At 42.8% G+C, this 14915-nt stretch overlaps 1 protein-coding gene across 1 annotated transcript in view; it reads right to left on the bottom strand.

Annotated features, from left to right (window-relative positions):
- Window positions 1-1282: 1282 nt before the first annotated feature.
- LOC117553171 (voltage-dependent T-type calcium channel subunit alpha-1I-like) overlaps window positions 1283-14915 on the bottom strand; it is a gene marked incomplete at its 5' end in the record, with an annotated part of 169791 nt that continues 156158 nt past the window's right edge. Inside the window, 5 exon segments of the mRNA XM_034226998.1 lie at window positions 1283-4253; window positions 4552-4787; window positions 5321-5525; window positions 7601-7735; window positions 12147-12296. Of these exon segments, the coding sequence (XP_034082889.1) occupies window positions 3525-4253; window positions 4552-4787; window positions 5321-5525; window positions 7601-7735; window positions 12147-12296 (1455 nt within the window). The 3' untranslated portion in view covers window positions 1283-3524.

Below are 14915 nucleotides of genomic sequence, written 5' to 3'. Positions count from 1 at the left end.
GAATCAGCTGTTTCTGACTTACCATAAATGTAATTTGAAATATTAATCATGTGAATGTGTTGGAACAAAACTTTTTTTTACTCCTACAGTATTTGATATTTTGTTGTGGATTTATAGCAGCAGTCAAAAAACACCGGGGCATTCCCTTTAACTTTGTACAATTTTATGAAATGCATACTAATGATATAATCAGGGTCACTGGCAGCAATGCACACATGCAGATCAAAAATACAAAGATATGTACAAATGTGAATTGTACACTCTTAAGGTGTGTTCAGACTGAAGGCGGAGCAAATTTCAGAGGCGGCGTGATTGCATACAAATTCAATAGACAAGGTAGTTTACTCAAGGCAGCGTGAACTGAAGCAACAACACGTCCACACAGGTTGAAAATGCTGCAGAAAGTGTGTGCTTAAACCCGAGCTATTGCACTCCACTTTATGAACATACAGAGACAAAGAGAGTCCGGAGGAAATAACAGAAACATCTTGAGATCAAGTTTCCAAATCAGTCCGATTCAGAGCTGTAGCACACACCTACTGTACAAAGGCACACTCTGCTCACACACACTGTTAGGTAGTTTCAGCTAACATCTGGACTCTGGGTGCATTGGCTGTTAGGCGTGGTTAAACACTCCAGCAGTAACATTTGTGCGAATAAAGCGAGTTGAACATTTTCTCCGATTTCAGTCTGAGCACACCTTTACAGCTATCTTTAAAAATGTACCAGTGGTTTTTACCCCCCGACCTGAGTTCAATAACGTCAATTGTTCATGTCGTCCAATTGTAGCCCATCTCACTACTGATTGGTCTTCGAGAGGGCAGAGGTGCTATCTGATTGGTTGTTGTTTCAGACAAGTAGATGCAAAAACAGACAGTAATGAATACTGTTGTGTTCTGAGGAGATAAAAATCACATTGACATCATTTACTCAGGGCATACACATAGAACATTTATTGCTGCGTAATCAGGCTTTAACCTCTGATGCCATATGACATAAGGATTTGTTAGGATATATATTTGAAGCTAAAACAGCCCTTGGTTGCTTCGCGTTTTTCCCTCATCAAAACTTTAATCTCAGGGATTCTCACTGACAAACGGGAGACTTCAGGAAAAGGCAACTCTTCACCTGAAGTCATAAACACACACACACACACACACACACACACACACACACACACACACACACACACACACACACACACACACACACACACACACACACACAACACACACACACACACACACACACACACACACACACACACACACACACACACACACACACACACACACACACACACACACACACACACACACACACACACACACACACACACACACACACACACACACCTGTCTTTACTGTCACCCATGAATACCTAACACCATGTGATAAACCATAGTCATCAAAGTGATTTTGCTGCATGGTACAAAAGGTCAATCCCTCAGATTTTCTCACATCACCTAATTCTTTTTTGAGAAATGTAAAAAAGTAAGGTAATGATCAAAACACTGGGGATACAACAGTCTACCTCTAAATATCAGGCTAAAATATGAGCATGTCCTTTTGGGATGGAGCGAGAAGCAAAATAAGCTTGCATTAAAAGATGCAATGTTTTGTTCATTATTACAGTGTCAGTTTTTGATAACAAACACATGGTGTGTGTGTAAGGGTTGCTACAACATACTGTATGTGTGAGGAGATGGGGAAGAGAAGATGAGTGCATCAGGGTCATTTCAAGAAAAAGCATACTGTATTGCAATCCCAGAACCATGCTTAAAGAACACTAATGTGTCCATAATTGATATGTTGTGGAGTCACTCTCAAATTAAAGCTTTCATAGAGATGGTTCCCGCTATTCAAGGTTTCTTTTTTTTTAGCATAGGAGGCTAAAAGCAAACAAAGTTCCCTGTGTGCAGCAAGGAATGTCTGTGAGCTAGAACGATCCTCATGTGCTGAGTGAATATGGCTGTTCGCATCTCTGGTTGTCCCCTGGGACTCCAACGTCTTCAGCGCACAAAGTTCATTTGACATTTTTTGCTTCGTTGTTTTATACACCGTCCACACTTTAAAAAATGTTATAAAACTGGAAGCCACTGGCAGACAAAAAGTCCTAGACAACAAGTTAAAGAGATCGTATGGGTTAAATGAAATAGGGATTAAGTAACGGCAACACTTGCACGTGCCTATTCACTTTTTCTACAAAAATAGTGGAATAGAAATCACATGGTTATCACCCAACACTGACATCTTGATACACTTCTGTATATAGGTAAAAATCTTGGTTAAATGCAATTCCCTCATGCAGTCCACGTCCCTCGCAACTCTTGTGGGGTTTGTCCATTCGTCTCAAATCCTTAAGCATGGTGAGAGGAAGTGAAAAAGGAGTGTGCTTCAAGACTCACTTTATTGTCAAACTGTGAACCATTTTGGTCCACAAAAGGCTGCCCCATGCACGCGTTATTGTTTCTTCTGATGGGGTTTGTAAAGCTCCATCCAACCTGGCTCTCATTCAGACTAATTTCTTCATGTTTGAGTGAGTGTGATATGCTGGAGATAGAGAGCAAAAATAACCAATTTCACGAATAGCTCCATGCACGTCCGCAATCTGTCAATTTATTTTCATTTTCCGCTGCCACTCAAGTTAACAGAGGCACAAAGCTTTGATCAGTCGATGCCCATCTCCTGTTTCAAAAATACAGAGGTATGGTGAAGTGTTGAGAATAATCTAATTCATGCCTTGGATACCTGAGGCAGTGCTCTCACTCACGCTATTAGCACTCACTCTTGAACTGTCCTCTACCTTGCATTTTTACTCTGAACTCAGCAGAAGGTCCAGAGAGAGTAGGACCTGTTGTTTCCGTCTGCCAGAACAGATGGACATTAGATCCGCTTGCTGCATTCCCAGCCAAACAAATGACCTGCCTTCTCCTATGCCAGCCTTCCTTCCGCCTTAAAATATTCTGCCACTTCCGAGCCTCCTCCCACTTACTTACTGCACTGCCTCTGAAACATAAACAATCCCAAACAGTCTGTGTTGGCATGGAGAGCTATTTTCAGTTTGGGTACTTCTATTTTTGCATTTTCGACCTCAGCGATCCCAAACTGACACCAGGAAAAGAAAATTACAGTAGAGCAACTCTCTCGTTGTGTCTTCGAGTTAAAGCTCTTTCGTCTCTGCTTCTACTGACTCCCTGATACAAATGGGTCTCCTGGTCTTCCAATGTGAGCAGAACCTTCCATGTCTACCCCTTCAAGTTAAGCCCATGGGCCTTTACTTCGCCAGGCCCCTTCGTCGCCTAACCAAGACCAGTACTCTAGGTAGCACAAAATAGGACTTGGGCTTGTCACAAATGTATAGAAAGGGGTTGAGGGGGCAAGATGAGGGTTTGGTTTTGGAATACGGGACATCGTGTGTCATCAAGCCTCTCTCTCACTGATGGAAGCAGAGAGATTGAGAGGGACAGCTATGGGTTTAGATCCAAGGAATGGAGAGACAAAGAGAGAGTGAACAGTAGGTTTCATCTGTTTTCCCGACAAGGCCCTATTGTTGTTTGGCTTGAGCTCTTCACTTTGAACCCTTGCTGACCATCTACTATTTCCCCTCTTCCTTCTCCTCTTGTATCCACCAATACCCCCGTCCAAGGGTTGGCCAAAAAGCCTTGGGGGTCCATAAGCTCCAGTCCCAGAATCTCCCGGCGGCCCTCCCTGCCCCGGGACGACAGCAGCATCCCCCCTTGGTCCAGGCTGCCTGTGCTGTTGCACTTCTTCACCGCTACCCCCGGGTACACCAGGGAGCTGGGGGACAGCAGGGATGTGAGAGACAAGCTGCTCAGCGTCTCTGACAAATGTTCACTGTTGCCCGCTTGGCTGGAGCCACAGCCCCCAATGGACGACCCAATACCTATGCCCAGGTCCTCGTCTGAAGGGTCGATGGAGTCGTCCCGGGTGTAGCCCGGGCTGGTGCTCCCTCGGCCGCTGCTCTGGCTCCGCTGGTGGCCCTTGGTGGCCAGGAGGGTGAGGGCCGACGAGGGGGTGGGCCGCGGTCTCAGGGTCTGGACCGGGGAGAAGATGGCGGTACTGTCTTCAGGCAGCGGGAGGGGGCACACGAGTGGTAAGGGAGCTATCGGCAAAGACAACTCCAAGTTCTGTGGTGGGGAGATGCTGAAGCTCAGGCCCTCTTCCAGGGTGGTCTGGAGGCTGCCCTCAGAGCTGCCTGTAGCAAGGGACGAGTCACTGTGGGATGGGTACTGAAGACAGGAGGTGGAAAGGAGACAAAATAAAGTGAAGCACAAATGTTTAACCAGTAATACATATTATTTTAACAGAGCACACAATAATAGTTATAAACTGACTCTTAAACCATGCAGTTTTTCATCATAATATTGGATAAAGCATAATCTGTTGTCAGGTAATTTCTCCTCCTCATCTTTTTGTTTTTGCTTCACCATTAACAGCAATCTACTGTAATGACTCAAGCCTCTACGTCGATAAAACCTCACAATATCTTCATCCTCTTTAGTGTTTTCTAACCTCCTCTCGTCTTACCTGTGTGCAGAGCATCTTGCTGTGGGCCCCTGGGGAGCGGAGTGAGGCCCAGGAGGCAGGGGAGGTCAGCCTGAGGCCCCTGGTCAGCCGTAGGCTCCTGCTGCGGGGGGGTGCTGGGATGGCTGCTACTGCGGGGTGGAAGAACTCTGCAGGCAGATGAAAGAGAGGAGACACGCCACTCGCTCCTCCTCCACCTTCTCCGTTTCTTTCCTGGTTGCTGCTTCTGGAAACGCCACCTGGGGGGGGGGGGGGGGGGGATGACGACGACACTCTTTCCATTTTTATCGCGGTGTCAGTTTATGTTAATCATGTCACTGTCCTTTTTAAAGCCACAGCATAAGAGTATTCGTCCCATATATCAGTCTAATCACATACCCAAGTGCCTCCTTCTGAAAGTTTTTTTTTACTGATTTTAGATATTTGTTGAGGTTTTAATGAGAAGTGGGTATCTATTATTTGTGATTCTATTTGGTATACAAAGCTCCACCACCTCCTAAAAAACTATTTTGTGTTTTTCTTTAATATTCACCAGAGAAAATCTTTGCTAAAAATATGTCTTCCAAATGTCACTCATCACCGAAATTGGAACATATTGTAAGCTGCACAAAAACCAAGCAAGACATTTAATAGAAATGGATGTTATTTGCTGGTACAAAAGCATATTTCAATCCATTTATCATTAATAGATTCCTTTGAAAATCAGCTTGGTAGTAGAGTAAAAATACTGAAATATTTTAATGTATATTTATTAATATCTGGTTTTACTCACCAGGGCTACGGTGAGGAGTGCATGTGTGTGGTCGATGTGTTTGCATCTCCATCTCCTGTATTGCAGTCTCCACATCAATCCCAGCGATGAGGGGCCTGCAGGGCTGGCCCAGGCTCTGCACCACCGTCTGGGTGGGGGGGCCTCCTGCATGACTCCCCCCCCCTCCAGCCTCATCAGAGCTACGGGAGTCACTGCTGCACCTTCCCTGGAAGAAAACAGATGAGCTGACATTAAAGAAAGTACTTTCCAATTCATCTACAGGAGAGGTTAATCCAGTAGGTGTGGACTTTTACTCAATTTATTAAAGAAAACACATTGGAGATGTAGGGGAAAACACATAGACATGCTTGGGCTTATAGTCATTAGCATAGCTTGTATTAGCCTTTAGCTCTTTTTCCTTCTGCAAAAGGACAAGACAAGTTAAGGATTAGCATTATGTTTGTGATAATTGCTCGAAGAAGCCTGATAGAAAATGTGGAATAGAAGAAAGAAGACCCTTTGGCATCTTGCCGATATCAAACATGGCCTCTTATTCACATCACCCCTCTGGTGTTTCCTGTAAGTGCTAGGGAAGCGGTGAGGACTGATTATGAGCTGAAAGAGCCTGTAATTGACATGTTAATTTTAAATATCGTGACAATAAATGTTTGGATATAAATGTGCCTGTGTGTGATGGCAGCAACAGCTGGAAGTGGAAGCAGGAGGTAGATTAGGGCAGTTCAGATTTGTAAGATTACCTCGTACATTTTAATTACCATCATGAAGGGACTGCAGAATCATTTGTGCGTGTTCGTGCACAGGAGTGTGTGTGAGGGTACTCTTTTGTGCTCCCACTAGTGTATTGTATCTCGGAGTTGTTCAGTCCTAGCCACTGAACAGCCCCCTTTCAAGTAGACAGCCACCCACACCCAAACACACCTCAAACAACCTTTGCACACACAATCTTTTTTGCCAAACAATGTTTGACATATACAATCCCTAACCTTAGATCCTGCCTCACTTTTTGCCTTTCCCTCTTATCTATTTTCCTATCCCCCTTTCTCTAATGAGCATTGGTTCACAGCCATGCTTGGCGATTGCAGGTTTATCTGGCTATCCTCACCAAGCAGCATTACCCCATTACAGTGGAGGATATCTAGGAAGGACGGACGATAAGGAAAAGAGATAGAGGGGCTAGAGGGAGGTGCAGAGAAGGTGTGCAATTACCAGAGGGGCAACGCTGGGAGAGTAGAAGCATGCACGATAAAGTGGAAATGGGGAGAGTGGGTGTAAGAGATGGAGGCAAGAGAGCCACCCAGGACAGCCACTAGGGAGAGCCTAGTTTTATTCATGAGCCGAGACTGTGGATTCTTCAAAGACAAGATAGTAACCACTGATACACAGAGAAAGAGATAAAGGGGTCTCTGGAACCAAAGGTTTGGACTGTAATTCACAGGATAGCATAGCACAGCACAGCATAGCTAGCCAAAGGTTTTATTATGGTCATTTGTTTTGTGCTTCCTTGATTAAATATAACTAATTATCGGATAGAAAATACTGTTGTTTGTGTTCACCCTTTGGGAGCAATAGGACAAAGTACCATGTCAAGTACAAACTAGTGGGCATACTATAAGTGAAATGAGGATGCATTGTTATGAGAGTGGTTACTGCAGCTTTTTCTTGATCTAAAACTTTACTTTTATTTTTTAACACAAAAAGACTTTTTGAGAAGATCTGACAAGCAGGTATGCAGCCCAACTAAATAAACCAGGTGCTGACATTAAAGTAGATGTTCAGTCCCTGGCTCTATAGGTCACATAGTCACTAATCACTCCCTGCGAGGTGTTACTGGAATGAACATCATTATAGCAGGATTTCTATCCAAGCAGCATGAATAGCAACTACTGGGCAAGGCAATAAAACTAAATCTTTATTATTACCACTTTAAAAAAATGGGATCTAACAACATTTTAATTACCTTGCAATGTCTTTTTTTCATTCGTTAATGAGTCCTGGGGATATGCGTATATATAATTATTAGTACTCAGTACTTTTCAAGGCCTGAGGCACACATATGCTACAAAAGGCCCAAGGGCCATTTAAATCCGTCCTGCAATCGCCACAAAGCAAAATGATCAATAAAACATATTATTATGTTAATAAATCTCAAGGCGTATGAATACAATGTGTTTTTATGTTTCAATTAAAATGTCCGATGTGTTGCTCTCACTTGTGTTATCTAAGGCAGTTATGGCCGTCTGGAAAAATCCCCCCTCTCCCCCCCACTCTGCTCACACCCACCTTGCACTCTTGCGGCAGCAGCTGATAGGAGGTGTGTTCGTCCAGGCTGAGGTCATCTGGCAGGGCGGGGGACGAAGACTTGTCTGACATTTGCTCTGACTTCAGGGATGCCTGCTCAATCTCTGCCATCCTGATCTGCTGCAAAAAGTTACCTCTGTTATTCATGTCTTAAGACGGGAAGGGATGGGAAATAGGAGCAGCAAACATTTGAGACTTCCTGGAATTAATAGTGCATTGTCTTATCAGTGCTAAATATATTGCATGATGTATTCTATTGTTCACAACAACCATGACTGACCTCAGTATCTTAGTTATATCTTTTTATACAGAGATATTACAATTCTAAAGGATCAGCAACACTGTTTTGAAGATGTCTCTCATTATTCATTTATGGTTTACATAGAGATATTCCTATAGGCCCATATGAGCTACACAGACAAAATAGGTAAAACCTCCGCCAAGTTTCGATATGCTTCACCAGATGTTGACAATTCAAAGTGGCCAAAATGCCGAGGCACCTGTTTGTAAAGAGAGCAAGGTGAGAGATTTAAAAAAAATAACAACATTGCTTTGTCATCATTCATTGAGCAACATTTGTGAAGAGAGAGAGGCTGAATGAGCGGCGAGAGGCAGATATCCAAGCAGTGCGTACACAGCAGGTGTGTGTGCATGTACATGTAAGTGAGAGTGAAGAGATGTCTTTCTGGCCGTCAAGAGTGAAGTTGTAGCTGCACCAGACCCTCATAATTCTACCCCTACAGCCGACTGAGTATGTTTTCAAACACAGGTGTACATTGAAATGAGTTTGCTGTGTGTAATGGCGTTTCATAATCCTTGAAATACTCTCACACATGTACAGCAACCTTTACGAAAAAAAACCAAATAAATTAGGAAGTGACAACAATTACTCGAACTGTTACTACTTTCTCTCTCTCTCTCTCATTTCTTCAACATCACCTCCAGCTAGGTTTGCTCAGCATTTGGCTAGTGGGTTTTAAAATCGTGCGACATAAGCCTCCTGTGAGCTTTTCCCCTGTCCTTCCCCTTGCAGCGCTTTAAGTTCACACATTTCAAAACATACTGCAAACAGTGAGCTGGAGTGGAATTCAGGGTTCTGGGGGTGCTATGATGAGCTCAAGCAGTGTTTTCTTTAAAGAGACGGAGCAATAAATAGCCAGAGAGAAGAATTAAGAAGGGTACTTAAAACGGGCCCAGTGAAATCCAATGGAGTGAGGCCTGTTAGCGATAAATTAACACGTACCCGTAGGTGAGAAAGGAAAGGAGGTTCATAGAGAACGATTCATGGCTGATATGCACCAGTAAATTACCATTGCCCAAAGGGGGGGGGGGGGGGGCGGGAAGAAAGAGATAGAGAAAGAGAGAGAGGTGGAATGAGACAAGGAAGCAAAGCAGAGGTAATGCAACTCATTAATTTAAAGGAGCACTTAGCACTTTGTCTGTTTTATTTCTGTACATCGGCCCTCTCCCTACTGTAGCAGTGCCTTATCTGCTGATTTACTCTGTGTGTCTCAGAGTTGGCTTGTAAATGGCTTGTAAATGGCTTGAAAAAGGTCCATGGGAATCATTGGTTGGTACATTTATTTTGAAAGTTAATGGAAACTACTTCTCGTGTTCTTGACTGTGCCTCCGGGGACAATGAAAAAAGGCACGATGAATACAGGGGGAGTTGCTATACAGTTGCTTCCAGAGTAACTGCAGAGATATTAAAGGCTTCACTATGGGACTCAGGCAAGACCCGATTGAAAATGTCCATTGCAGCCTGAGAGTGAAAAAGGAAAAGCATTGGTTTTTTTTCATCAATGCCACTGGGAGGCAATGATACTAGAAGATAGAGTGAGTTGGCAAAAATAGCAAGCTTGACTGATATCTCAGGGCCTGAGGGCCACATTGACTGACGCATGCTAGTGTGGACACGATAAGCATTTATGTTAAACAAATTACACCAGCAGTCACATTATCATTTTCTACAACATACAGGAGCAAAAACAAGCGCAGCTCCAAATCGTCCTGTTTGCTGTCTATAACTTTCAGGTCGACCTAAAGACCACTGCTGACCACTTGAACATAGCTGATTTAAATGATTTGGTAATATGTATTCCAATGTTTGTATCATAGTTGCTTTTAAGTAATATACATGTATGTTACACAATACACAACATCTACACAGCAAAACAAAGTCCAGTATATTCTGCAAATCATTTCTTCTAATTTCTTTAACCTGCCAATACGACTGTGCACCCCAGTTCTCTCATTATGGGATATCTTTTGCCTGACCAATGCAGGCTCTGCTGATGTCAATACATATGTTTTAGCTTCCTAAAATCTGATGCCGCCTTCCATGACGGCACTCAGAGAAAGGATGGTGGTTTAATGCTAATGTATGATAGCTACTGAACAAATGGAAACAGCCTTCAGTAATCCATTGAACTGTTCGCTGAACACTAAGATCAGTCAGTCAGTCTCTCTTAATTAGGCAGCTACTTTATGAATATTCCCCCTGACGCACACTTTGCACCCAGGTGTCCTGCTGTGTCTGCCTGTCCGCTTAATCTCAACAACATTGTACATAACACAGAAGTGAAAGAACATCCGTCTAAAAAATGACACGCACCCACACAGGATCTATCTCCCACACATAAATTAACAGCATGCACGTTTGATGGTTAAGTTCATGGGAAATTATAGGATAACAGTACAGGATCAGATACAGCAAATCAGAGATAAACAAAGGGAAAGCCAGAGGGGCGAAGGGACACATGGAAAGAGGAAGCATGTAAAAGAGGTAGGACAGACTGATAGTTTGACAGCATCTGCAGACAGGCAGAAAGCAGCCTGACAGGTGAGGAGGTATAGAGCCCAGTTATTGCTCCTTCTGAGCTGACCCGCTGCACTTTGTCATTATGATGGACAACACTGGCACAGGATAGTAAGTTCAACAGTGTGGTTTATACAGCATTTCCTGCTTACAAAATACCCCAAAATACAAGCACGAGTGGAGTTGAGTGTTAGTGCGTGCATGCATGCAAATCAGGGATGGCTGCATGTGTGTCAGCATGCAACGGGCCTCATTAATCCACATTTCTGCACGTATGGAGAGTTGATACACAATAATGATGAATTTATACTGAGTTATACTGTGAAATAATAACACATACAGTAGTTGATGCCCTTTACAGTTGATTCACTTTTCATACAATCTGCATTGTGTAATGAATGAAGCCCTTTGTGAGTATGTTAGTGAAAGTACAAGCAAATGCATGTTTCTGAGAGTGTCCCTGCATGCATGCATGTAATCTGCAACAAAACATCATGGTTGTGTTTGTGCCAAAAAGTGTTTGTCTTGTATGTGAGTCAGTTTGTGTATTCAGGTTTAGGCAGAAATTGGTTTTGCACAACAAACACTGGTAAAAAAAACATCCTGTGTGTGCATGTATGTGTACTGGCGTCTATTGTATATTTTGACATATGTGTATTTATGTATAAGAAAAGTAGATTTCATCCTCTATTTAAAAATGTTCATCTACTTTATTTTCATCCAACACCTGGGGTTATGTTTACCAAACATCTCAGAAGACAGAATCAGGCTTAATGGACCAAAACCTCTTAGAATGTTCCATATTCAGTCCCACTTTCAGGCAAAGGGGTAAAAGCATTTTGAAAATCAAGTTTTTCACAATTTTCTATGATTGCTCCATCTACAAATCTGTGTCAAGAACATTTTTTAATTTAAATGTATTTGACAGCAAGAATCTGATTTGGGTGCCTCACATCTGTGACAGCACTAATGTATTTCGGAGCTTCAAAGCTGACCCGGTTCTTTCCCACCACTGAACATTCGAATAAAACGAGACTTAAAAATCCTGGAATATTTTGAATTATGAGCCATTGGTAAGATGTCCTGACTGAACACGGCAACTTAACCATGTCGTTTTCCAATAGACGGTGCGTACTCTGCAATCAGTTGATATCTCAGTCTGGCTGCTTTATGGACGACTGAAAGTGCTGCCCTCTTTCTCTAACTGAACACAGCTGTCAAGCCAAAAAAAAACACAATGTTCCTGGGTGCATTTTTTAAATGACATTGTTAAAGGGGTAATAAAAGCATCTAGCCACATGGTTGCTAAAATGGCCCTGACCCAACACAGGGTTTTTTTTTTATTAGAAAAAGGTTTCATATTCTAAGGTGTAAGTATATTTAAATGCAGCAAAGTGTCTTACAGTAGAGATTCTGACATGTTTGATCAACATTGGCCCCCAGGTGGGTCCAGTCAAACTCAGTGGGGAGAAACTGTCACTAAAAATTATCATGTTAAAAATGTGTGTCTATTTATAGCACTGTGGATAGTCGTGTCAGACAACTGTTTGGAAAGAAAAATGGATGCTTATGGTTCAGTTTTTCTTTGTAACTTCAAACCACAAGGATGGATTTAACATCTGGGGTTACTGGCCTCAACAGGTGTGTGTGTGTGTGTGTGTGTGTGTGTGTGTGTGTGTGTGTGTGTGTGTATTCAGGTCATGGTGGTACCTCTTGTGGGTGGCCCTTGCAATCTCTGCAGATGGGTGGAGGAGAAGAATAATGGTGGAAGACAGAACCGGAGAGGTTGTCGATCATCAGCATCTCCCCCTCCAGTGAATCCTTGATCAAGAGAGATACGCTGTCCAGCCATTGGCTCTCCTGGAACACATACACACACCCACACACAGACATACACACGGACACATACACACGGGACGCAGGCCAGCAGACCAGTATTGCACGCAGGTGCCAACAGGTGCACATGCGGACATGCGAGGACAAAGAACACGCAGGGAAATGCATAAACATCGTAAGAGTTAGAATTATGTCAGTGTGCACACGCAGGTATGCTGTTACACTTTATGAACTCACAGACAAATGCACACAGTCACACATGCATATACACACCACACATGTAGATTTCACATTGAACAATTTCAAAGATTCCCCCGAAAAAGAAAAAGAAAGCTTCTCAAATGTGTTCTCTGTGTCAGAGATCAAGTACAAATAAACCACAACGAATCCCTCTTTGATAATCTGTCGGGCTTAAGGGCTAAACACTGCTCTCTTTTGAAAAAGACTCCTCAATAATATGAATTCAAACCATCATTAGCCAGTAACACATCATTTTACTATTAAAGCCTTCAGCACTGCAAGTGGTGCAATTACATTTGATATATCACCTCAATTAGGCTGTTCAATACCTTATTGAAACAATTTAAGATTTAAGCATTTGCTTTGTGCTCTGGGTTTTATTAGGTTTAAAGCAATTTAGACTGAATCCGTCAGGGTTTTTACTGTGACTTAAATGATACCTCCTTGCTTGAATCTCATCTGCCAGATTGTTTTTTTTCTCAGAAACCAATCTGGCACAAAAAGAACTACTGACTGCAACAGGAATATACTTTTAGGAGTGATTTATGTGTTTCTTGGCCAGGCATCGTATTTTACAATGTATTATTTGCATTGTGCCTGTGGCGCATTCACAACAGCCAAAATAACTGTATCACATCAGCAGATATATCCCAACAGATACTGTGAAACAAGGTCACTCCTCTTCAATCCCCACACATGCCTATTTTCATAACACATTTCTACAACACCGATTACAGGACTATACTTAGATATCTTATGCAAACACACATTTTTGACTCATGCTGTTATATTACAATCACTCATGGCTTGTGTTTTGAGGGGGCTACAAATCCAAGAGATAAGTAACTGTACTCCCAGCTATATATAAACATACCTACACCGTGCTGGTTAATGAAACAGTGTTGCACTGCCACAATTTATTAAAAGACAAACTGGCAGTACGGCTGACGCTGCCATATCCAGCTCTTAAACACATGTGTTTAAATTAAAAGAGCATTTTTTTCACACACCACACACACACACACACACACACACACACACACACACACACACACACACACACACACACACACACACACACACACACACACACACACACACACACACCACACACACACACACACACACACACACACACACACACACACACACACACACACACACACACACACACACACACACACACACACACACACACACACACACACACACACACACACACACACACACACACACACACACACACACACACACATTCTGTGAAGGTGGGGAGCTTGATATAAAAACATATTTTTGATTGACTGTGGTGGCCTATGTGCTGGCCTCCATTAATAACTGTATTAGTGGACAACAATGGGCCCGTCTACAGGGAATGGGAGTTGAGAGAGAGAGAGGAGAGAGCTGAAATTAATTACTGCGTCTATCTGACTGTCACTGGCTCAGCTATTATCTCTCCTGTCTTACTCTCTCTGTGTCGACTTCCTACAGTGTCGCCTGTAGTCCCTGTGCAATATATTACTACTGTTTCACCATAGAGTCGGAAAATGACTTTTTCAGAGTGTATTATGGCATATTATAGAATGTTCTAGTTGCAGCATGGGCTGGAACAAAGAGTTACACACTTTGAAGATTCGTTCATAGCATAGACAATTCAATTCTGCATATCTGTAATTTCTGAATAGTTGCAAAAGTCAAGTATTAAACAGTCTTTAGAATTTAAATCCAAGGGTGGATCCATTTCCAATATTTCCAGAGTGTTGTTAACTTCTCCAGGTGTAATCATTTTTCCAAAATACCCAGCACTCACTTCTAAATCTTTCAAAAACATTTTCACTGCGGTCAACAAAATAATTGCTGTATCTTTCTGAGGTGCACATGAAGGGAGGGACAAACTGCTGAGTGATATGAAAAATAGTTGATTTACATAAAAAGATGCTGCTGGTAATATTTGGACAGTATGTTGAGATTCAAATAATAGCGGCACAGCAGATTTAAACAGTTTTGGGTTTCTGTAAACTTCCTCGCAAGTTCTCGACTGCACACACACACACCCACACACACACACACACACCACACACACACACACACACACACACACACACACACACACACACACACACACACACACACACACACACACACACACACACACACACACCACACCAACACACACACACACACCACACACACACCACACACCCACACACACACACACACACACACACACCACACACACACACACACACAACACACACACACACACACACAACACACCACACACACTACACACCACACACACACACCAACCCCAGGCACTTTCGTGCTCTAAATAAATTGCATCGGTCTGCCAACGGCCCCTCTTATTGCATCACTCGAGAGACAGAGGATGCAGCGGGGAGATAG

The sequence above is a fragment of the Gymnodraco acuticeps genome, unplaced genomic scaffold (assembly GCF_902827175.1).
Source record: "Gymnodraco acuticeps unplaced genomic scaffold, fGymAcu1.1, whole genome shotgun sequence".
NCBI lineage: Eukaryota > Metazoa > Chordata > Actinopteri > Perciformes > Bathydraconidae > Gymnodraco > Gymnodraco acuticeps.
Note: the sequence above shows the minus strand (reverse complement) of the source record. Positions and strands in the feature narration are given on the sequence as shown.